The 22,454-nt window shown below is 49.8% G+C and overlaps 1 protein-coding gene across 1 annotated transcript in view; it reads right to left on the bottom strand.

The window, feature by feature from the left end:
* Nucleotides 1-22,454, bottom strand: part of Adcy1 (adenylate cyclase 1) — a 110,162-nt gene that overhangs the window by 30,190 nt on the left and 57,518 nt on the right. Inside the window, exons 5-8 of the mRNA XM_051164937.1 lie at nt 16,599-16,726; nt 8,804-8,962; nt 7,776-7,917; nt 4,959-5,114 (exon numbers count right to left, since the gene is read on the bottom strand). Of these exons, the coding sequence (XP_051020894.1) occupies nt 4,959-5,114; nt 7,776-7,917; nt 8,804-8,962; nt 16,599-16,726 (585 nt within the window). The remainder of the gene's footprint in view (nt 1-4,958; nt 5,115-7,775; nt 7,918-8,803; nt 8,963-16,598; nt 16,727-22,454) is intronic.

Raw genomic sequence — 22,454 nt, 5'->3', positions numbered from 1 at the left:
TGACAGGCAGATCTGGATCCTGGGGTCCTCCTCAAACTAAGGCACCAGCCAAGGAGAATATAGGCAGTAAGCTTCGAACCCCTACCAAGACCTAGCCGGCGAACATGATACTCTCCACCATTGAGTGGAGAGTGAGATCTGACTCTCACACGAACTCTGGTGCCCCTTTTCTGACCATGTCCCCCGGATGGGGAGACCTGGTGGCACTCAGAGGAAGGATAGCTAGTTACCAAGAAGAGACTTGATATTCTGAGAGCATATATAGGGGGAGGAGGTCTCCCTCAGTCACAGACATAGGGGAGGGGAGAAGGGGAGAAATGGGAGGGAGGGAAGAATGGGAGGAAACAGGGGAAGGGCTAACAATCGAGATGTAATATGAATAAATTAATAAAAAAATGACACCCCATTGCATTGTGTGAGGTCTAAGGACACTGGGGTATCCAGGTATAGCAAAGGCAAACACCCCTGGCAGATCACCTTGATCCATACACAGAAGTATTTCCTAAAATACAACATCCGGTTCTTACTCAAGGAAAAAAACGTAAACAGTAACTCGGAGGAACCACGTCCTAGGCCACTACTCCCTGTTCAGAGCACCACAGTGAGCGGTTAAACCCTACATGTCCTCATCACAAGTCAGAAAGAGAAAGAACGCCACGCTGCATGCTACCACCTAGCTTACCTATTAGATGGGAAAGAAACACAGAAGTGCTGTTTAAAGTACGTATTACTACTGACCAAGGAAATCCAAGATAGCTTAGAAAATCACCACAACCAGTTAATGTTAATGTGGGCCAAACAAGCCATTATCATCAGCAAATTCATAGATGATCATTATTTTTAAGCAAAAAGCTCAAGGAAATGGTTGGATATGGTGCGATCGGACTGGAAAAAGGAAGAAAACAATGTCCAGCACACTTGGCAAGACTCCACGCCTTGCTAAGTCCAACACTGCAGTGGTGGACGCCAAGGTTTACACACACCATGGATAGAGCAAGAGGCTTGGGAGAGCCCCAAGCTGGCAGCAGCAGTCCAGGATAAAAACAGACACTCTACTGGCCCCCAGTCTCACCACTACCCCAGGCTAGTCCTGTACCATTCGCTAAGACATCCATGAGAAGAGATACACCCAGCACCCATGAATACAGTGGCACCTAGAAATGAAGTCTCTGTTTACCAATAAGCTGTTTGGTAAGTCAGGCCTGTGCCTATCCCAGAAGGCCATGCAGCCACAAAGCACAGCCTTGGATCTGTGAGGGCCTCCACATGCCCAAAGTGCTCCCGGGGTGGAAATGTCTCAGGTCACCATTACCACCTGCTCCACACACAAGCTGACTTCCAGAAGGAAACAGAGAATGAGGGGCAACCCAGAAAACTTGATTTCTATTATCACACACACAGGGGGCTTTTATGTTGTTTTACATAAATAAGCTTAGGTTTAAAGCTGTATAACACATTTAAGAGAGACAGAGAGAGGGGGGGAGGAGGAGGGAGGGAGAGAGGCCTGGAGGGGGAGGGAGGGAGGGAGAGAGAAAGAGAGAGAGAGACAGACAGACAGACAGAGAAAGAATATGAATGAATGAATGAATGAATGAATGAATGAATGAATGAATGAATATGAAGAGGCTTCTGGGTGTTGAACAGGGGAACAAATATGTTTCAAATATCAGAAAACAAGAATAAAGAAGGCCCCCATGCTGCCTGTGAGCCACTGCCGGTGATGACATCATAATTCTCTGATCAGTGACACAGCCACTTGTGCAGAGCCAAGAGCTGCCGCACACATTTTAGGGAATGCCCAACAATAAAAATGCCCTCTCACCAACAAAAGTACCATGACTTGCTTCAGTTCATAAAACCAGCAAAGCCCCAAATGCCAATGCCACAGAAAGCATCTCTCCTTAGGTTAGAAATCTATGCAAAGCCTGAACACTCAGAGTGACGGGCAGTTACTGCGGTAAGGACAACCTGTATGATTAGAGACAAACAGCCGGCCTGCTTCTACACCATCATGAGGCTCCGTGAGGCATCTCCAGACCCCACACTTAAGACACCGAAAGGGTCACAGTGCCAGGCCTTTATCTGGGAGTGGTGGATGACAAATGCTTTTCATTTGCTTTTCTGGTGCATTTGTGTATGGGGGGTGGAGGGGAATCCATAACAAATACCTCCTGGGCAGGAAAGACTCTGAAGGCTAAGTCTAAAGACTGTATATATGTGCTTGGGGGCTGGGCTACGCTGGCAGGATTCATCCCTGGAGCATTAACAGCAGCTGCAAGGGCCAGAGCAGAAACCCCAAGTACAGTGGAAGAGACACTGCACTGGGGTTCATCCCAGGACTGGGAGTCCGGGCGCCATTAAAAGGACATTGTGGGTCAGGCTTCACCCAAGCCCTTGGAGAAGCTGCAGGGGCCATGAGAACAGGCTCTTGGATTCACCTCTGAATGAAGCCCAGCAGCTGGGGATGCACAGTCAAGGAGAAAAGGGGCTCCATTGACAGAAAACTACTTTAGAGGTCAGAAGCATTCTGGCTAAAATGACCGGGATCACTTCTGGGATTGCTCTGGGCAATCACACGTCTCCAGGACAGGGGATAAGATGAGGAGCCTGCCAGACATTGAAGGTGATGAGAGATTAAGGATGGAAAGAGTCTTGCTAGGGCAATTAATACCAGATCCCCCCTGACGCCTGTGTGTGTGTGTGTGTGTGTGTGTGTGTGTGTGTGTGTGTGTGTATGTGTGTGTGTGTGCACTGTCTGTGTGATTGGGCCTAAAACTCCTACTATGTGTGGCAGAGTATTATACATCTGTATACATGATTTTTATATATCTTTGTTATATGTTATATTATAACAATATTTTATTATATATCTGTATACTATATACAACACACAGTTAATAGCACAATAGCAGTATAATGTGACAGTCGCCAGCTGTCTGGCACACATAGAGGCTAACCCTCCCTGATGTGAGACACCACGAACGAAGTTCTTAGAAAATTCTAAGAAAAAGTTCTAGCAAAAAAGGAACTCGCATATACACAAATCCGTGTTGCAAGGAGCCACCATAAGCAAGAGGAAACAGAGCCTTGCTTTGTCCTGGAAAACCTCTAATGGTGCCAGGAAGATTCTTTAAAAGGTACAAAATTAGTGATGACCGAGAAAACAATGGTGGGAAAGGCAGCAAACAGAACAGGGTTGAGCCAACAGACACAAGGTAAAGCCAGTGTAACCTCAGAGGGCTGGAGAGAATGGGAGCCAGGCGCCTTCAGGCTCATGTACTAGTAGATACAGCAAGCTCTGGTCAAGAGCCATCCACAAGGGGGCATCAGAGCCCTAAAGTGCACCCTAAGCTCTTTGATATACCTCCTGTGGAAAACAATGTGGGGTCTTCTCCAGAAGGGAACTCCGGGCCTCTGGCCTGTGCCCAAGACCTCACCATCACCACCACCACCACCACCTCCACCATCACCACCACCACCACCTCCACCATCACCACCACCACCACCACCACCACCACCACCACCACCACCACCACCACCACCACCACCACCACCACCACCACCACCACCACCACCACCACCACCACCACCACCACCACCACCACCACCACCACCACCACCACCACCACCACCACCACCACTACCACCACATGCCCACATGTTAGATCATGGCATCTGCACTGGAGACCCGTCCCTGGCTCAGCGATTGCAGCCAGCTTTGCTATCCCTCTGCATCAAGAACAAGGCCAAAAAGGTTCTGTGCATCTGTAGGATTACAGGTGATGACGGACAAACTAACAGGAAAAACAGAAGCAAGCTGCTCAGAGGAAACAGATATTCCTGGGGTAAGAAACTATTTTTTGAAAAACCTGAGAGGGCTAAGGAGAAGGTGGCTAAAGCACCTGCCAGGCAATCAGCAAAGCTCCCAAACCCAAGTCAAAGCCAGGTGGGTGTGGCAGCTAGGCAGGGCTGGGCAAAGCAGAGACGGGGATACTTTGAGTCAGCTGACTTGTTAGTCAGCAGTCTGTGTGAGCCCTGGGTTCCACTGGGAGACCCTGCCTCAGAGAATAAAGTGAAGATCAATTGAAGATGATAACTGACATAAACCTTCAGCCTCCATCACCCCAACCCACCCACATGTGCACATCCACACTTGCATGCACACAGCATGCACATTAAAAAATAAAATAAAATGATAAAAAAAAAAATCTTGGGCCAGAGGAATGGCTCAGCAGCAAAAGGCATCTGCCACCAGGTTTGATGACTGAGTTTGGGCCCCAGAACCCATACGGGGGAAGTAGAAAGCCAACTCCTACAAGTTGTCCTCTGAGTCCACATGCATCCTGCTGGACACAGGCAAGTGTGTGCACACCCACCCACGAGTACTGTAAAGTTAAAAAACAATCTCGGTGAGCGGTGAACGCTCGGGCTATATAGTGTGTGCCTGGCATACTTAGGAAGCCCTGGGTCGGATCCCCTGCATGAGATAAAGCCAGATGTGATGGCCCACATCTGTAACCCCAGTGTTTGGGAGGTAGAGCAGGAGAATCTGAAATCCAAGGTCATCTTCAACTACACAGCAAGCTGTCAGGCCAGCCTGTGATTTCTGACATGGGAATACGACGCCATAAGGAAAGCGTGCATAAAACGACAGGTACCTGGGACTTGTTAGAATTTTGAACAGCTCAACAGAAATGTAGGATGGTAACATTGAAAAAAAAAAAAAAAAACTTTGCAGAAAACAGAAGTAAGGAAATGGGAACAAGGAAACTTCAACATCCAAATAAAAGTCCTTCCAGGAAAAACAAAGGAAGTGCGGACCGTGAGCTCAGACTTGTATAGATACAAAACACAAGGTAATAGAAAGGCTCCTGCAGTATCGGTGGTGAGGGGTGCTCTAGCCAAGAGGCACAACGGAGGAGAGGCGGCAGTGCCCTGAGACCCTCAGCCATTCCCACCTTGTCATCGTCCTCACAGGTCATCACGTTGGAGAAGGGGATCTCGGCTTTGAACATCTTCCGGCAGTGCATGAGCTGCACCAGCAGGTAGCAAACGGTCTTGAACTTCATCCTCTTGGCTGGCTTTATATCCGACAGAATCAAGCCTGGAAATATCTATCCAAACACAAGAGTAGGAGAAAATATGATCAGTGACAGAGACCTTGACTCTCAAGCTGGAAATCCAGCCAACTTAGTGACAGGAACTCTAGGGCACTGAAATTAGGACGCCGGGCATCCAGGAATGAACAAGATGCAGTAAAGACTCTAAACCAGGAAAGTAACCATCAGGGCTCAGAGTAAACTTCAAAGCTTCCTTGTCCCACTCCCAGCTTTGTTCTACAGACAGCAGAAGCCACGGGGCAGAACAGTAGGAGATAGGGGCAAGCCTCTGCTAAAACTGAGGGACCTATGCCTTAGAGACTGTCATAGGCCCTGATCTGCACTATGGGGAACACACAATCTGCTCCCCTCATGACTTTCTGAAGACCAAATGAGCCAATGTGGAAAGGAAGGCCCCAGGGGTCAGGACTCACTCACTCTTGCATAGGCATCCATCACCCTAAAGTGAGCCCAAAACCGCCTCTCCCACAGCACCTCTGATGCCAGGGCTTCTCCAGGATGCATGGTGATGTGCCCTCAGCCTCATCTTCAGCAGCCCCCACCTCAACACCTGATCACTTGTCACAGCCACTTCCACTGGCCTCTGCAGGCTTGCCCTTAATTTCATCACAGCCCACTACCCACATTGTCTTTGCCAGTCTCTTTCTCTGTTCTCACAACCAAAGTCCTCCAAATAGAACTGTGCTCTTTTAACAATGCCCATCTCCCGACTCACGCATGTGTGAACACACACACACACACACACACACACACACACACACACACACACACACACTCACACTCACACTCTAAAACCACAGGATCACGAAGTTGTGGCTATGTGACCCAGCCTGGGGGCAGCATCCACTTGAGGTACCTAGACTCTTTCCTTCTCAGTGCTCTGGGCCTCCCAACTATCTTTGGGCCTCTTCTCAATGGCTGGCCCTTCAGATTCCCTCATCTTTGCACATGCATTCCAAGGGGCTGCTGCAGAGCTGCCTCTGCCCCTTCTGGAGGGAGCTGGCCCACAACTAGCCCTGTCCCTATAGACCTCTTGTCCTCACTGCCCCTCCATGCCAGTTAGACCAAGAGGAGTGCTGCCCAACACTGGTGAAAGTCTCTCAGGCTGACCACTGACCACCGCAGCCCCAAGCCTCAGGGAGATGCTGGCCCAGGCAGCTGGACACACGTAGCTACTGGATGTTCCAGCGAGGCCACTTCAAGCCTGGAGGCTCTTCCTGATACCCCAGCATTGTGTCCTAGTGAGGTGCTGGTTCCTCCAAACTCTAACCCCTCACGTATGCTAAGGCAAACAAAGGGCTCCAGAGAAGCAGTTATTTAGAACTAAGTAAGGGGGGGAGGGCTCTGCCTTGAACAGGATAAGAGAGAAAAGGAGGAGATAGGGAAAGAATTGAGGGGGATGAAATAAGGGGTGGATTTAATCTGAGCACATTATCTGCACCTACGAATACTAAATATTAAAACTCTATATCCAACTGAAAAATAAGGTGAAGAGTGATCCAGGAAGACAACCAATTGACCTCTACCTCCATTCCCATGCACACAGCACACACCACAAAACAAACAAACAAAAACCATAAACACATGTCCTACTTTCATACTGAGCCTGCAAGCTAAACGGGGCTTGCACCCCATTTGAACTAACACCTTCACCTGAACCAGCACGCTCATCAAGACACACACCCTCACCTCAATTCACACCTCACCTCAGCTTACATCCTCACCTGAGCCCAGATCCTCACCTCAGCTCACACCTGACCTGAGCCCAGATCCTCACCTGAGCTCACACCTGACCTGAGCCCAGATCTTCACCCTCAGCTTACATCCTCACCTGAGCCCAGATCCTCACCTCAGCTCACACCTGACCTGAGCCCAGATCCTCACCTGAGCTCACACCTCACCTGAGTCCAGATCCTCATCCTCAGCTTACATCCTCACCTCAGCTCACACCCTCACCTCAGTTCACATTTCACCTCAATTCATACCCTCACCTCAGCTCACACCCTCACCTCAATTCACACCCTCACCGTAGCTCACACCTCACCTGAGCCCACACCCTCATCTGTGCTCAAATCCTCACCTGAGTTCACGCCCTCACCTGAGCCCAGATCCTCACCTGAGAATATACCTGAGCCAGATCCCTTGCCAACCTACCACCCTCACTGAGCCAGCTCTGTCATCTGAACAAGCACAGTCACTTAAGCTCACCCCTCAACTGAGTCAGCACCCTCATTTCAGTCCACACCATCCAATCAGCGGGAACTGTCACCTGAGCCCTGGAAGCATCTACCACCCTCAATCCTAACCTTCTCATCTTTCTCCTGGGAGGGCGACCTGAAGCGTCCCACATAGGACTGTCAGCGCTCCCTGCTGCACAGCATCTGTAAGTTCACAAAGGTCTGCACCCCAACCCCTTGCAGGAAGCTCATAGCCTCTATATAAAGTAGTGAGTAAAGGACCTCAGAAAGGACGAAGGACCCAGAGTGGCCCAGTCACCCCCAGATCCTAACTCCAGGCTCCTACCCAGCCTTCTCTCTTACAGGTCCCGTCCTATCTATACAAAGCAAAGCCTTGCGCACAGACTCTCTGGGCCACACCCAGAGGAGCAGTGACTGAGTTGCGTGTGAGAACTACAGTCTCTCTATGGCTGCCCACCTTTCTCCGATGGGACGGCACGATAAAGAAGGTCTCGATGTTGTGAGTTCTCAGGAAGGTGTTCCTCTCGTGGCCATGACCTGGCTCTACCTCGTAGTCCCCGTTCAAGCACGCGAGGGTCGTCTTTGTGATGTGAACCTTCCTGCGAGAGAAGAATTCAAAGGTGAGCGTGAACTCACAAGTGTGGCTACACAGGGTCCTGGATAAGGCACCCACTGGGGGTCACAACAGAGGGTTCTCTGCTCAGGGCAAGATTTTCTGAGGCATACACACTCATGCTCTGATGCACAGGTAAACCTGGGAAGAGAGAATAGGAAGTCCCGGGCGAGCCAGGTGATGGGGTACTCACCCAGGAAGGCAGGATAAGGAAGGATGAAGGATCAGGAAGAAAATCAAAGGACAGAAAGAAACAATCAGAAGATTTTAATAGAGAGGAAGAAAACAAAACCGTTAGAGTGAAAAGTTGCGGGGGGGGGGGGAGGATGGAGGGGGGGCGGAGAATGCGCACAGCCGGTCCAATGAGAAGCTGGAGGTCAAGGATGCTGGTGGGCAAAGGGCAGAGAGCTGTGGGGATGAGACGGGAACCTCCACCTGCCTCCGCTTCTCTGACTCACAGCATTTCCTCTGCCAGGCCAGCTCTTCCCTGCACTTCTAAGTTTCCTGTAGGAGAAAGCTTTGAGCTCATGTTCAAACTCTGCAGCTGACTGAGAGATGAGGCAGGTGGGTAGGGAATGGAGGAAGAGGAAGAAAGATGACAGCCACTAGGGGAGGCTCTGAAGCCATGGGGTTTTCCACGAGCAGTTTTGAGAAACTACAACACAGAAGCAATGATAATAAGACATGAGGTTAGCCCAAGTCACCACACACATATGGTCTGACCCACACTGGTTTTCTGCAGATGTGCACTGGACCTCAGCTGGGTCCCACGGAGGATCAAAGCAGAACCTACCCAAGTACCCTTGGGACCGAGGGCTGAGAGGAGGACTCTAGCAGTCACTCGGTCACCTTCCACCCAAACTCCAACTTACCCAGGTAAGCCAGCAGCCTCCATGACGTTGGCCAGGGTCACGTCATTGGACCATACGTCGTACTGCCACTTGCGTAGGCCCAGGACACCACAGAGGACCCTGCCAGTGTGCAGCCCCACACGCATGTTCAGGTCCACTTCAGTAGCCTCAGCCACAGATCTGTAACACAGGCATAGGGCGTGGAGCTGAAGGCTGCCTGGCAGCTCTCTCAACGGGCTGCGGTGGGCTGCACCATGAGGCCACGGGCACAGGGGCATAGGCTGCATGGTTGTAATGGGACAGCTACGTGGACGTCTGCTGAGAGGACAGTGGCACATCTCTGCCCACCTGTGAGGTAAAAGTCAGTCACATCAACATGCAACCAACTCTGAGGCCTCTCGCTCCTCCCTACCCAGGGAAGTCACCCCCAAAGGAAAATGAGCCCAGAACCTCATTGTAGGTCTTCTCTCCCAGGAAACAGTCCTGAGGAAGTAGACAAAGGTAGATCAGGTGCAGAGAGAACTAAGGACTCGGAACCCAGACAATCTAAGCAACTGAAGCTACACTACCACTGGTCACTGAGACTCAGCATCGTGGCATGTGAGCCAGGCTCTGGCCATCTCTGGGATTTCTTCGGAGATATCTTGGTGTCCATCAATACAGGAAATGTAAACCACCTCCTGCCAGGGTGTTCCATTCCACTAATAAAGAACACCAAGAACGCCCCATGGAGGACTCTGGGAAGTACTGCCACTCCCTTGTCACTGAAGGCGTGTAACCATATGGCGAACAGTGTAGCCTTCATCGCGCCTCAGCCTGCTCCACACTCTGCCCTTTGGTATCACCTTAAAAAACTCCATAGGCCACATTCTCAGTAATAAAACTGCACGTATGTACTGACCCCGCCGTGGGTGTGCCTTACCTTCACCCTGACATCTGTTTACAAACTGCCCACCGTGTTCCCACCTGGAACACCCACACAGCATATCCACACTCCCCTTGGGCCCCAGAAGGTGCTCCCCCGAGCTGTCTTCCACATAGGATAGCCCCTGCCTCTGTGCTTGTGTAGGCAAGATGCCAGAGCCAGGTGCAGCTTAAGAACAGGGTCCTGACTTCCTAGAGCGGGTGACGTCAGAAGTGCACGTAGAAATCAGACTGTTACTGTCTTTAAGAGCCATCTTGCTTTATACATTTTGAAGCAACTTTTAGAATTCTAACTTTACTCCCAGTTGCCTGCCAATCTCCAGTAAGAGACACGGAAGCCAAAACCCCCAAAGATTAAAATTTGAATTTCAAAACCCACATGAGCAAACGTTCAGCAAAGACACCTGCCCTTTGTGCTCTGGAGCACAGTCAGCGACACTTCCGTTTCTGAAGCCATGAAAAGGCAAGGACAGCCTCGGGACTGCTGGGACATGCACTTGCCCTGTCCACCATTGTCCGCAAGCTCCCTTACGCCTTCCAAACCAGCCATTTCGGATCCACCAAACCCCACAAGGCCCCACATGCCTGGCACCCAACACCTTCTGCCAGCATTCAGTCTTTCCTAGCAGCCTCTGCCTCAGGTATGACAAGGCTAGCACCATCAAATCCATAGCACCCCAGAGAGAATGTTCTAAAGAGACGGCCCATCCAGCTGTTCGTCTGTGGCTCCTCTTGGCTCCTTTAAATCCAGTCACGTGCTTCCCAAACTGCACAAAACCTTTCACTTCGTCTCCAGGACACCAGGATATCCACACTCCTTCTGCTTTACCCATCCTGCATTTCTCTCTTATTTATGATCTCAGAGCTACTTATTTATTGCAAGTATCTTCTAGGAAGAAACAATGCAGCCCTGACCCTGGCCTGTGAGCACGCACGCACGCACGCACGCACGCGCACACACACACACACACACACACACACACACACACACACACACACACACACACACACCAGAAAAGAAATGAAAAGGGACAAACGGGCACTCTAAAGGGGGGATTTGCTGTCATGTAGGCAGAATTTTCCAGAAGCAGCGACAAGCCTGAGGCAGCCCCCGACCTCCATCCTTGCTTGATAGAAGCAAACCCTTTCAACTCAATGTGTTCAAATGTGTGCCCCAGACACATGGGGTCCTAGCTTCCCCTCCAAGGCCTTGGCTTCTCCATCTATAAAAATGTGTTCGTCGGCTATAATATACAGGCTTGGAATTCCCAGGTCTTCTAAACGTTATGACAGATTCTTCGTGGTGAGTGCAGGTTCAGGAAGACACACAACATCCTCCACCCCGAGAGACAACTCCTTGAACATATCCACGGGGCTGACTCTAAAATTCAGAACCCAGTAATTAGATAAAGTACTCCTCAGGGCTAGCCTGTGCTGAGAAACTGCGGTGTGTGCTGTGGCCACCAAAAGGAAGCAGCTAACTTAAGAAAAGGACACCTGGGTATAAGCACTTCAGCCTAGGGGCCGTGGGCATCCACCAATGACTTGCCAATGGCACAGGCTGCCCTCACCAGCTCCGAGGTAGGCTACTGGGGGGAACCTGTGGGCATTTCCTGCTCCCTTCATTCAGCACAGCCGTTGAAAGACTCACAGCTCAAGAGCGAGGCCATCGCTAGATAAAAATCTATTTAGGAAAAAAAAAAAAAGGTATTTTGTGCTCTTGGCGGGCACACAGAAGAATAATGAGGTCACTGTTCCTATCTCACTGTGCCAGCAGGGGCTTCCCGGTGACGTGGACAGGCTTGTACAGGACCACGGGCAGCGCAGCAGAGGGAATCCTGGGGAAATCCTGCAGCAGAGGGCCTCCCTCTTTGGGGGGATGGCTCCTTCTGTCTGGGAGCCGGTGAATCACTCCCTGCAGAGGCTGCTGAAATCCTCCCACTCAGCTCTGGCATCAGGGAGACTCTCGGGCCTTCCTCACAGCCATCGTTTCTCCATTCACAAGCAAAGGATGAAGCATTCAAGGCAAATGAAGCTCACCCAGGCTGGGGACCAAGATGCTAGTTCCACTGCACCCTCTGCAACCAGAGGTCCTGGGATCACTCAGAAAAATGAAGGGGGAGGGGCATAAGCAGAAAAGGGAGGAGGTAGAGGTCACATGGAGGGGGGCGTGGGGGTTAGGGAAAGGCCTCACCTATTTTTCACAGCCTGGATAAAAGTTCCAGTGACCTCTGCCCCAGAAACATGCCCTCATGAACATGGGGTGGGGGGCAGAGGTCAGGAGGAGTTATTCCAAGGCCTGAGCAGCATAGAAGTCCTTGAGAGGCCCATCAATATAAGGCCTGGGGTGGCCCTACCCTTAGGATGCAGAAAGAGCCTGCCCTGCCTGCCCTATCACAATAGCTGAGGAGATGGTCCGAAAATCCTTTCTTCTCAGGTATTGCATTGCAGAGAAGTAAAGGTGGGGGAAACACAAATGCTCTACAATTTAGGGTGCCTTGCCTTGCAGAGCTGTCTCTGATCACAGGCCTTGGACTAACAATGCCCTGAACCTCTGAACCAATCAAGGAAAAGGGAACAGACAAAGGTGGCCCGGGCTTAATGGTTAAAAAAAGAAAAACAAAGTAAATAAATGTCTGTGTCTATCTTCCCCCATAGGGATGAACAGTCTAGGAAGTAAGCTAACCAGATTGTTAAACAGCTGTTGAGGAGGAAAATGACCTGACTCAGGCGAAATCAAAGCCAGTCTGACTGTGTTCTCTCTGCATCTGCACCTGGAATGTTGCCTGCCTTGACTCTCACAGTGACTCCTGGCCTTTTCTTTTCCAGTCTGTGCTCCGTTCCCACGCTAGTCCATCCTACACGTACAAGTGTCGAAAAGGATCACCATGCTTTAAACAGTCCACATGCAGATGCTGCCAGCAAAGGCTCAGCCAGGCTTAGCAGCTGTTCATGGAGCCCCAACCCAGCAGAGTGTGGAGAGAGTGGCCTCCCAACCACCCTTCATTTTCTAAGAGATGTGCAGCAAAAAGTTCCGGGAAATAATTTCAAAACCTTCCAATAGCCGTGCTGGTCTTTGTGTCGCAAGAGGTTCTCTGTCTCGTCGGAATTCTCAAACCTACAGAAAGCCTGTGGCCCCTGAAAATGGGCATTTCTGGCCCACAGGCTCAGCTATTTGCTGGTCACTGGGACACCCTGTCTATCACTCAGGGAATCTTTTTGGGGGAAAAATGAGGTCATTTCAGAATTAACAGAGTCCAAACCGTTGAAGCCCTCGGGTTTTCTCTATATACTGGGTGGCATTCCTGGTCCGGACGGCTCCAGACAGAAGATGCAGCTAGGGACATAGGCACTGCCCCACACGGGTGCACAGAGCAGCGCAAGGCCCAGCATGGCACTCTGCACATGCGCGACCTCCAGTGCTTTCCGAGTTCCTCTCCAAGTATCGCTCGCAGTGTTTCCAACATTCCCAGATGTTCCACTCCAAGGTCAAGGAACAAAACCACATGAATAACCTGCTTTGCCTGGACATACCAACCTTCTCAATAAACAGGTCTGTCTAGTGTATTCCTATGCACCCCTCATCAAACGGGGACACGTGGGTTTGTGTAGGCAACAAGGAAGGTGCCAGTTGCCATATGGAGCCTTCCTGGGGAATCCAGAGGCCAGCCAATGCGGAGTACACATGGGCCATCCCTGGCTCTGTGCAATTCCCACAGGAAGAAAGGCTGTCAGGAGTCTCCGGATGAACTGGGCTGCCTGTTCCTTGCAGGCCAGGCCAGAAATTCAGGCCACATACAGACTCTAGGACTCTATGATCTCAAGGCTATAGGAATTTAATACGAAGTGGAGAGCAGTCCAGGAAGGCTAGGACAAGGCTGCGTAGCCCCGGGCCTCACCAGTCTCTCACGACATGGCCAGAGATGCAGAATCTAAGAGTCGCACCTGAAGTGCTGGAGAAACAGTGTGGAGACCGTGAGACAGAGCAAGTTGGTCAGGGTGACAAGATGCAGGCTCGGCCTCAGGAGGCAGATGTGGCATTTCCTGGGTAGCACCCAGAAAGGGAGAAGCCACAGAAATGCCCTAGAACCTAGGCACACGTCAGTCTCACAAGAGAGATTAGTAGGAAAGGAAAGGCCTGGGCCCAGTGTGAGAACTAAGACTCCTGAGAAACCACATATAGTGGAGCTTTTGGTTTCTTTTAAAAACTCAGTTACGTTATATAAACATGTCTTTGTTTTGATCCCAGGTGTATAGGGCTGTTGATCATGATTGGCTTGTGCCCGGAAGGGGACGTGATCTTTTGACAGCTGCAGATAATTTCATTCTGAGGACTCTGAGAGGGTATAAATATCAGAGCCAGGAGGGGGACTCGGGGCTCCGGGAAAGAAGGAGGAGGCCGCGGCTCCTGGTTGCTGTTGATGCAGTTTGAGGAGAAGAAGTTGGAGACGTCCTGAAACAAAGATTGGACTTGCACCAAGAAACTACTACATTCCTAACCAGCAGGAAGTAGTAAAGAGACATGCTCCACTCCTTTCCTCTCTAACCTTTTTCTCTTACCTAGTGTCGGGGTGGAGTGGGGCGGGCGGGCGGGGGGGGGTGGGGGGAGAGGGGGCGGGAGGAGGTATTAGAGTGACTAAGGGTTAGAAGGGAGGTAGAGATAATAACAACCCCATTAAAATAGATTTTAAAAATATACGCCAACAACCAAGTGAAAAGTAAAGCTGCCCGGGAGAAGGAGCAGGAAGGTGCCTTCCCGCCTGAGGGACACAGAGCCACTGTGAGCTGCCTGCCCAGCCCAGACAGCAGGAGCACCCACCTAACTTCCCCTGGATCTGTGTAGCATGCCCTCTGCCTCAGAGCTTCCACCTACACAGTCCGCCTTACCTCAATCAAATCACACAAAACAGGACCCGGGAGAATTTGTGACCTGTACATACATGACGTATGATGTGAAGTGTTACGCGGAGCCGTGTACCGTGGCCATGCTGTGCTTCGGAGGGTAGCACGGGCTCACTGCCACACTGAGCCAGCCTTCAACATTCACAGAGACACCCCCAGTGACACAGCCGCATCAATCACAAGGTCTGAACTAGTGGCACGAGGTGGAGTGACCCATGTGACTGCCTGTCAACTCCACAGCTCAGCAGCCACCAATTGCTTCTCCTTTTTTTCGCTTTTGCTATTAGTGTATATAAATGTAAAAAACAATAGGTCCCATTATAATAATTTCAAACACAGATGGATAGTATGCTTTAATTCATCAATTGTTCCCTAATTTAAACCCTTGCCTGAAAAGAAAGGGTTGCCTAAAGATTAGATAAATATGGTCTTCCAGGATGCAAGTCTGCCCTCTTCTTGTTTTTGCTGGCTTTAGACACTACATATTGCTCTAGCCCCAACAACCTGCCCTAGATTCATTGGGCTCCTGTTGAACAGAAAATTAGCATACCTGGGGTCGGTAACAATATAGTGTCATTGAATATTATATTATGTGGCATATGCGATACCTGATATAATATATGGTGCATTATGCTGATACACACATGATTAAATAGGACACGTGTATGACGTAAAACATAGTTAGATGGTATAGCATGTGATACAAGATACAGATGAGGGGCGGTGATTACACTGCAGGACAGATGGCATGACGGATGAACTGTGTGCTGCCACCTGTGACGTATGACATATAGTGAGTCTATACATTTTTAATTTATTTTTATTATATATGTACGGGTGTTTTGCCTGCATGTTACGTCTGTGGGCCACATACATGCAGTGCCTGTGGAAGTCAGAGGAGAATCAGTGTCAGAGGCCCTAGAACTGGAGTTTCTAACCATTTGTGAGGTACCATCTATCTGGGTGCCAGGAATCAAACCCAGGTCCTCTGGGAAAAGTCAGTTTTCTTACTCACTGAGCCATGGCTCCCGCCCTATAACGGTGATTCGATGTGACATGTGACACACAACATAACATCCTTCCAGGGAACAGAAGATAGCCATTGCCAGGAACCTTCCCCACTCTTCCTTCCTTATCTCTACCCAGCAGAACACTTCTCCCAAGTTGCTTCTGCCCATAGCAGTGGAGTCTGGGGATTCAGTGTAGGCACCCACCAGGGAACGTTTTCACTCTAGGCCATAGACTAGAGCCTAGATCAGCTCCCAGGGGCTTTTGGCAGGAGCAACCCTGGAGAGCTATTCCCTGGAGAGCTGACGTTGGTGTTCAGGGCACCCAAAGTGCTGGCTCGTTCCTTATGCCTAGTCCAAAGCTCTAGCTGTGTGGACGGATGGTCTGTTGCATTCTTGCATCCGGTGGCCACTTTACCACGCCTTCCTCACACGGCCTTCCTGCCAGCCCTCTCCACCCTCAGCATGACCTCACACCAATCCCTGGAAATGCATCGCATGGAAGCGAGCTGCCACTCTGGGCTGAGGTGTCCGGATTTGAATCTACCTTCGCCCATCCATCAGTCAGCCTCCAGTCCCACACCTGAAATCTGTCTCCATCTCTAACAAGGACAGCCCAAGGCTGACCAAGAAAAGACAGGCTGGGTCTCACAGGAGAGCCCATCAGCCCTCTCTCCTTACAGAGCACCGGAAGTGATCAGTCGCTTGGAAGAACACTCGTGGGCTTTTAAATGGCCTTGTGCCCTCAGCCTTCCTCTAGTGCCTCACCAAGCTCTGTTACAAAGAGTCCTTCTTTTTCCATAGTCCAGGCCCACTAGAAATGCAAAGGATTTCTGCAGACAAAGAAACGCATCGTGAACTATGAGGCGCCATCACCAATACGTCACCTCCCTGTGTATGGGGATCCCTGCGAGCCAGCCCCCTCCTACTGCTGCCTCAGCCTCTGCAGCCATAGACAGACCTCGTAACGGTGCAACACTTACGTGATGGTATCGATCATGTCAAGTCCCATCTCCACACAGCAGTGGGCATGGTCGGTCTTGGGCTGGGTGAGGCCCGACACACAGTAGTAGCAGTCTCCAAGGATCTTGATGCGGCGGCAGTGGTTTTCCTTTGGGGAAGAAAGCACAGTACAGGATTGTTGACAGAGTTGCTGCCGGTGAGCATGTTTGCATATGGCCTCCATTGGTCAGGGCCTGTCTCACAAGGGCACTTCCCCTCATGGCCCCCCAAAACCCTCACCACTTTCTACTGGAACTGTGCATCTTTCCCACCTTCCCACCTTCAAGGTCTGGGACTTAGGCCGTCTGTTAGGAATGTACCCTCATCCACTTAGAGTTTGCCTCACCTCAGCAATGGTCCAGCCCTCCTGTAAGCCACACAGTCTAGAAGGAGGTCTGAGCTATACCCATTAAAAAACGCTCCTGAAGCTCTGACCTTCCCGCCCCAGAGCACACTTTCTTCATTTATATTAAGGTGTGAAGAGTGCATGCTAAGTCAAGTCTCCCAGAGCCACTTCAGATCTTTTCTCTTTATCGTCAGACTTAGAAATACTGTCATAGACTTTGCTGGCTGAGCACACCCAATGTAAAAGCTTCAAAATTTCTAAAGTTTCTGAGTGTGTCACATGATGCTCAAAATCTTAGCTTTGAAAGAATTTTGCAGTTTGACTGTGAAGGTTAAGACTGTTCATGCTAGCCCAGTGCGGTGGCGCATGCCTGTAATCCCGGTACTCGGGAGGCAGAGGCAGGTCGATCTCTTTGAGTTCAAGGCCAGCCTGGCCTACAAAGCGAGTTCAGGACAGCCAAGGTTACACAGAGAAACCCTGTCTCAGGGGGAAAGAAAGACTGTTAATGTTGTCATAGCACCTCTGAAGGGGACTCATTCACAGTGTCCCCATGAACATCCATGAAGGTAGCCTGGACAGCGCCTTGGGAAGCTACGAGAACCTCCCTCCCAGGAAGGCTGCACGGATTTCAGTAAGGATCAGAACCATCAGTCATACACTAGTCCAGCACACTGACAGATGCACAGTGGGACCCACAGGGTGAAAGAAGAGAACGGACTCCTGCAAAATGGACACACACACGTGTACACACACACACACACGCGCACACACACACACACACACACACACATCATAGCACTCTTCCCATACACATACAAAATAAAATTTTAAAAGGTAATTCAAGTAGAAGGGGAAAATACTCCAGATTAAAGGTTTAAGTGGAGATAAGGGGAAAGGATAGAGTAGGGAGTAGCTTAGAAAAACTGAGACTATGTGAAGAAACCGTATGAAATCCAATAGTTTCTAAACTAACTTAGATCATATAATATATATTAAAGGATTTGAGCAGGAGTACCCTGCATAGGTGGACACGAAGCTTCTGGAAGACATGAGTTATTAAATGAAAACCCCGGTGCTGAGCACTGAATACCACTCTATGAGTTACGGGTCAGAGAAGCCTCAGGGACACCCAAAATAATACATCCCACAAGAATTGCTCTTGACTGCCCATAATAACTAGATAGTAAGACCCTACTGCTGATCACTCACTTTGGATGCAGGGCATAGACGTCAACCTTGCCCAGGAAATGCTCCCCGATGGCTGGTTTACACAGTGCCAGAAGGAGTTACGCAGGCTGCTGGGGGAGGGAAACATCAATGGTCTTACCCAGTGCCGGATATACAGGCGACAATACTGACCTGCTTGCAAGCTGTGCCCACTAGTGCAATAGCGGCACAATGGTTATACAGCTAACCAACCACTTTCTGACTGAATAGGAGGCCTGCTCCACAGCAAGGAATTCATGCCTGGAACTCTATACCTGTCAAAAGCCCATGACTTGGGGAAACCACAGGCTCAAGAGGGAACTTAACTGTTGTTTTCCTAAATGGCCATACTACCAAACTCTACTGTATTCTAAGTATCTATGTATTTATATCATAGATTTGGGCTTCTCTCAACTTTGGTCAAAGATGCTTCCCTTTATAGTGGGCTAATGCAGAGATTCATAGCTGGTCAAAGAGATGAGTGCAAGTAACACTGAGTGCTCATCTGTGAGGAGGCCATCTCTATCCTCCACCACCCAAGGCCCAGGGACCTCACAGAAGAGGGGCAGAAAGAATGCAAGAGCCACAGAAGAGGGAGGAGAGCTGTGAGATGCTGACTCGTACACAACAGTTATGCCACAGCTAGATCGATGAACAGCACCTATGGTTGTAAGAGCAAGATGGTCACAACCCCAGCTTGAGTGGGTCAGAGGCCCCAGAGGCTGCACCTCTATGGGAGGAGATATTGGTAGTTAACAGCTGTAGAGGGGGATGGTCACTCTTCTCTGGGAACATGGCTACGGATAGCTCGCTCATGCTGCAGCTGATGGCTCCACACAGATGCTCATATGGGCGTCACTTATTAGATGGGGAAAGATTAATAGCAGTGAAAAGAAGAGAGCCATGAAATAGGGATGGAAACGGGTTGGGGTTCTAGGGAGGTAGTGGTGGACGGGTTTGATCAATATCCATTGTATAAATAAAACTTTCAAAGAATAAGAAATAACTTTAAAAACTTTTCCAAGCACGGTAGGTCTCAAACAGCTCCATTTCAGGACCCCTTAACATCCGGAAATAATCAAAGCTATATCAAAATACAAAACAAACAAACAAACAAAAAACCTTTGTGCAGGTCGATCGTAGCTGTTGACATTTGCCCAGAACCACACACACTGAGAAATTCTAAATAAATGTCTTTTAAAGTAATAGTTGCCAAACAAACCATTTGCAGTGTTAACTAAAATCAAATGAGAACCATGCCTCTAATGACCACTTCTGAGCATCTCCGATGCCAGTTTTCAGAGCAGGCAGCTAGATCCACAGTTGCTTCATGCTAGAACATTCAAGAAGACAATGACCGCAGGGCACTCGGCTTCACAGACCCTAAGACAACTGCACCATGTCCCACAGCTCCGTGGAGTCCACTTTGAAAACACAGCCACCATCCCAATCTAATTGTATGCTTAGTTTACTAACCAACTTTTCCCTGCACCTTTCTCAAGTACTGTAAATTAACAAATGCCAGGCTAAGCAGGGGTCAGCACTGCACCTGGACAGAGAGGGGTCCCTAGGTCGGTCCATGGGAAAATGGCACCCGAGCTGTCCAAAGCTGCACAGGTCCCATGTTGCAGAGACTCTACATGGTGTCTCCAGCCACCAAAGATGATCTGAGAAGAGAGTGCCATCAGCCATGCCAATGGCTCCATGCCTGCTCGTTCCATCCCTGGGCCTGCCTCAGTACATGATGTCTCCAAGGAAACAACATCTCTGAGAGAACTGATAGATACAGAATCTGATCCCAGCCCATACAGGACTGGTACAGAGAAGACATGTTCACTGTGGAGAACAAAGAGACACCACAGGGATGCTGAATGTGACCTTTACTGTGTGATGGTGCCAAGACCTGTATGGTGACACTGCCTCAGGGGCTGAAGCCAAAGTCCTTGAGTGCTGAGTACCACAGGTGTGCACATAATCCACACTTGCACACGTACAAGGGCCTCTGGGGAAACTGGCCAGAATCATCATTTTAGAACACCTAATGTCACCTTAACCTGATTGGCAAGTGCACAGGTCACCACATGGTCCCAATTCATCCAGGAGCACTCTGGAGACTTGGCCCCTCCTTGCTCTTCCTCGGCCTCTCTCACTTGGCAGATAGAGCCTACAACCAATACTCACTGGGTACATTGCTTTATTTTTAATACCAAAGTTCTTAGGTTTTGTCAGCAATTTTAAGGGCACCCAAAGATGTTTTTAGTTGTTATTGGTAATTTAGATCTTTAGAATCTTCTCTGTAAATATGAGAAGTCTGTGTATGGAGTCATTGTAAGAAGCCCAGGGTGGGGTGAGGGGGCATTATGATGCCTCGTGGCTCTGGATTCTGACTGGAATAAAGAAAAGGAGAAGGGAAGGGGAGGGGGAAGGGAGGGGAGGGGGAAGGGAGGAGAGGGAAGGGGAGGGGGAGAGGGAGGGGAAGGAGACACATTCAATTCTTGGAACCAAAAGATGCCTTCTCCTCCCCAGGCTGGGAAGGCACAAGCCTGCCAGAAAAAGTAAGAAGCCTCGGGCTTAGCTTCCCAAGTGTGGCCTAGAGGGCCCCAGGCAGCTGATACTCTCACCAATGATGGCCTTGCCTGGGTGGATAGCACAGGGCAGTATCTAGAATGTCAGATGGCCCCAGAGCCCTGGCAGGTTCCAGCAACTAATATAGTGTGGGGAAGTATGGAAGTCATAGCAAAGCTATATGAATCCATGCAGAAATGATTAAATTAAGACCTAGAAATTTGCAGGTCTAGGAAGAAGCAAAGAGTTGGGAGGCAGATGATGCTGTTGAGTCCAGAACCCTCAGAGACCCAGGCTCCGCTAGGGTCAGTCCTAAAACAACCTACCAAAGTGGGGGCTGGACAAATGGCTCAGCAGCTCAGAGCACAGGCTGTCCTTCCAGAGGACCACAGGTTGATTCTCAACACCCACATGGCAGCTCACAACCATTGGAACTCCAGTTCTAGAGGTTGGATACCCTCTTCTGGCCTCCATGGGCCTGGCTGGCACACAGATAGGCATCCAGGCAAAATGCCCATACACATAAAATAAAATATGTATTTTTACATTTTAATTATTAAAACCCAGACTGGCCAAGTCCTACTAAGATTGTAAGACTAGCTTTGTTTGGAACAGGACATTTGAGCACACCATTTCTGTATAGGAGAGTACAGATGAGAACTGCTGCAAACACTCACCTGCTACACCCACCATTAGAGGGAAAGGCACTGAACTATCCCAGTGGATATACTAAGATGCATGGGAGAAAAAAGAAAAAGAGAATGCATGGAAAACGAGTAGCCGAGGGGCTTAAAAACCAAGACCACTACTGACATCTGCTCATCAACAGGGACCAGACCAGCCAAACACAGTACCCAGAGGTCTCCCTGGTGTCAGGAAGGATAGAAAGAAACAGGTCTGCACTGTGCTCAGGAGGGGTGTGTGTGTGTGTGTGTGTGTGTGTGTGTGAGAGAGAGAGGGGGGGGGGGAGAGGGAGGGAGGGAGAGAGGGGGGAGGAAGGAAGGGGAGGGACGGAGGGAGGGAAGACAAGATCAAATCCAGCACTGATGCTTAAGCCCTTCTGTAGGAGGAAGGGGGCAGAGTGGCCTCCTGCAATGTATCTGAACAGTTTTCACTGTGGAACTGGACTTGGCAAGTATTGTGTGTGTGTGTGTGTGTGTGTGTGTGTGTGTGTGTGTGTGTGTGTGTGTGTGTGTGTGTGTGTGTATGTATGACATATATATATATATATGACAAGGAAGTGTGATATCTAAAAATACAAACCAAAAATGAAATAACCTGTTAGCGCATGGCAAAGGTGGCCACCCAGAGAAGAATTGTATCAAGGTGCATGAAAACACTGCCTCAGCATGCAGCTGGTAACCTCAGTCGAGGACAAAAGTAAGCACCAGGAGACAGGAAGGTGCGCTCAGTAGTCTTATTCTTGATAGCTGGCAACGTCGTTTCGAACCCTGCACATAGTGAAGAATGAAACAAGTAGCGCCGCCCCTCTCCGTTCAGCTCAGGCTACAACAGACCACAGAAGACTAATTTAATGAAGTGCTGACGTTTATTCCTTATGGTTCTTGAACTGGCAGAGAGAGGCCCCACGGTCAGCAAGAGGCTTCGTGCACCCGGCGTGGAAGGCAGAAGAGCAAAAGAGTGTTTGAGAGACAGAAGTCCAAGAGGGGCCAGATTTGCTTTATAACACCCTGCTCCTGTGATAACCAGCCCAAGATAG

This window comes from Acomys russatus, chromosome 22 (genome assembly GCF_903995435.1).
Source record: "Acomys russatus chromosome 22, mAcoRus1.1, whole genome shotgun sequence".
Taxonomy (NCBI): domain Eukaryota; kingdom Metazoa; phylum Chordata; class Mammalia; order Rodentia; family Muridae; genus Acomys; species Acomys russatus.
Note: the sequence above shows the minus strand (reverse complement) of the source record. Positions and strands in the feature narration are given on the sequence as shown.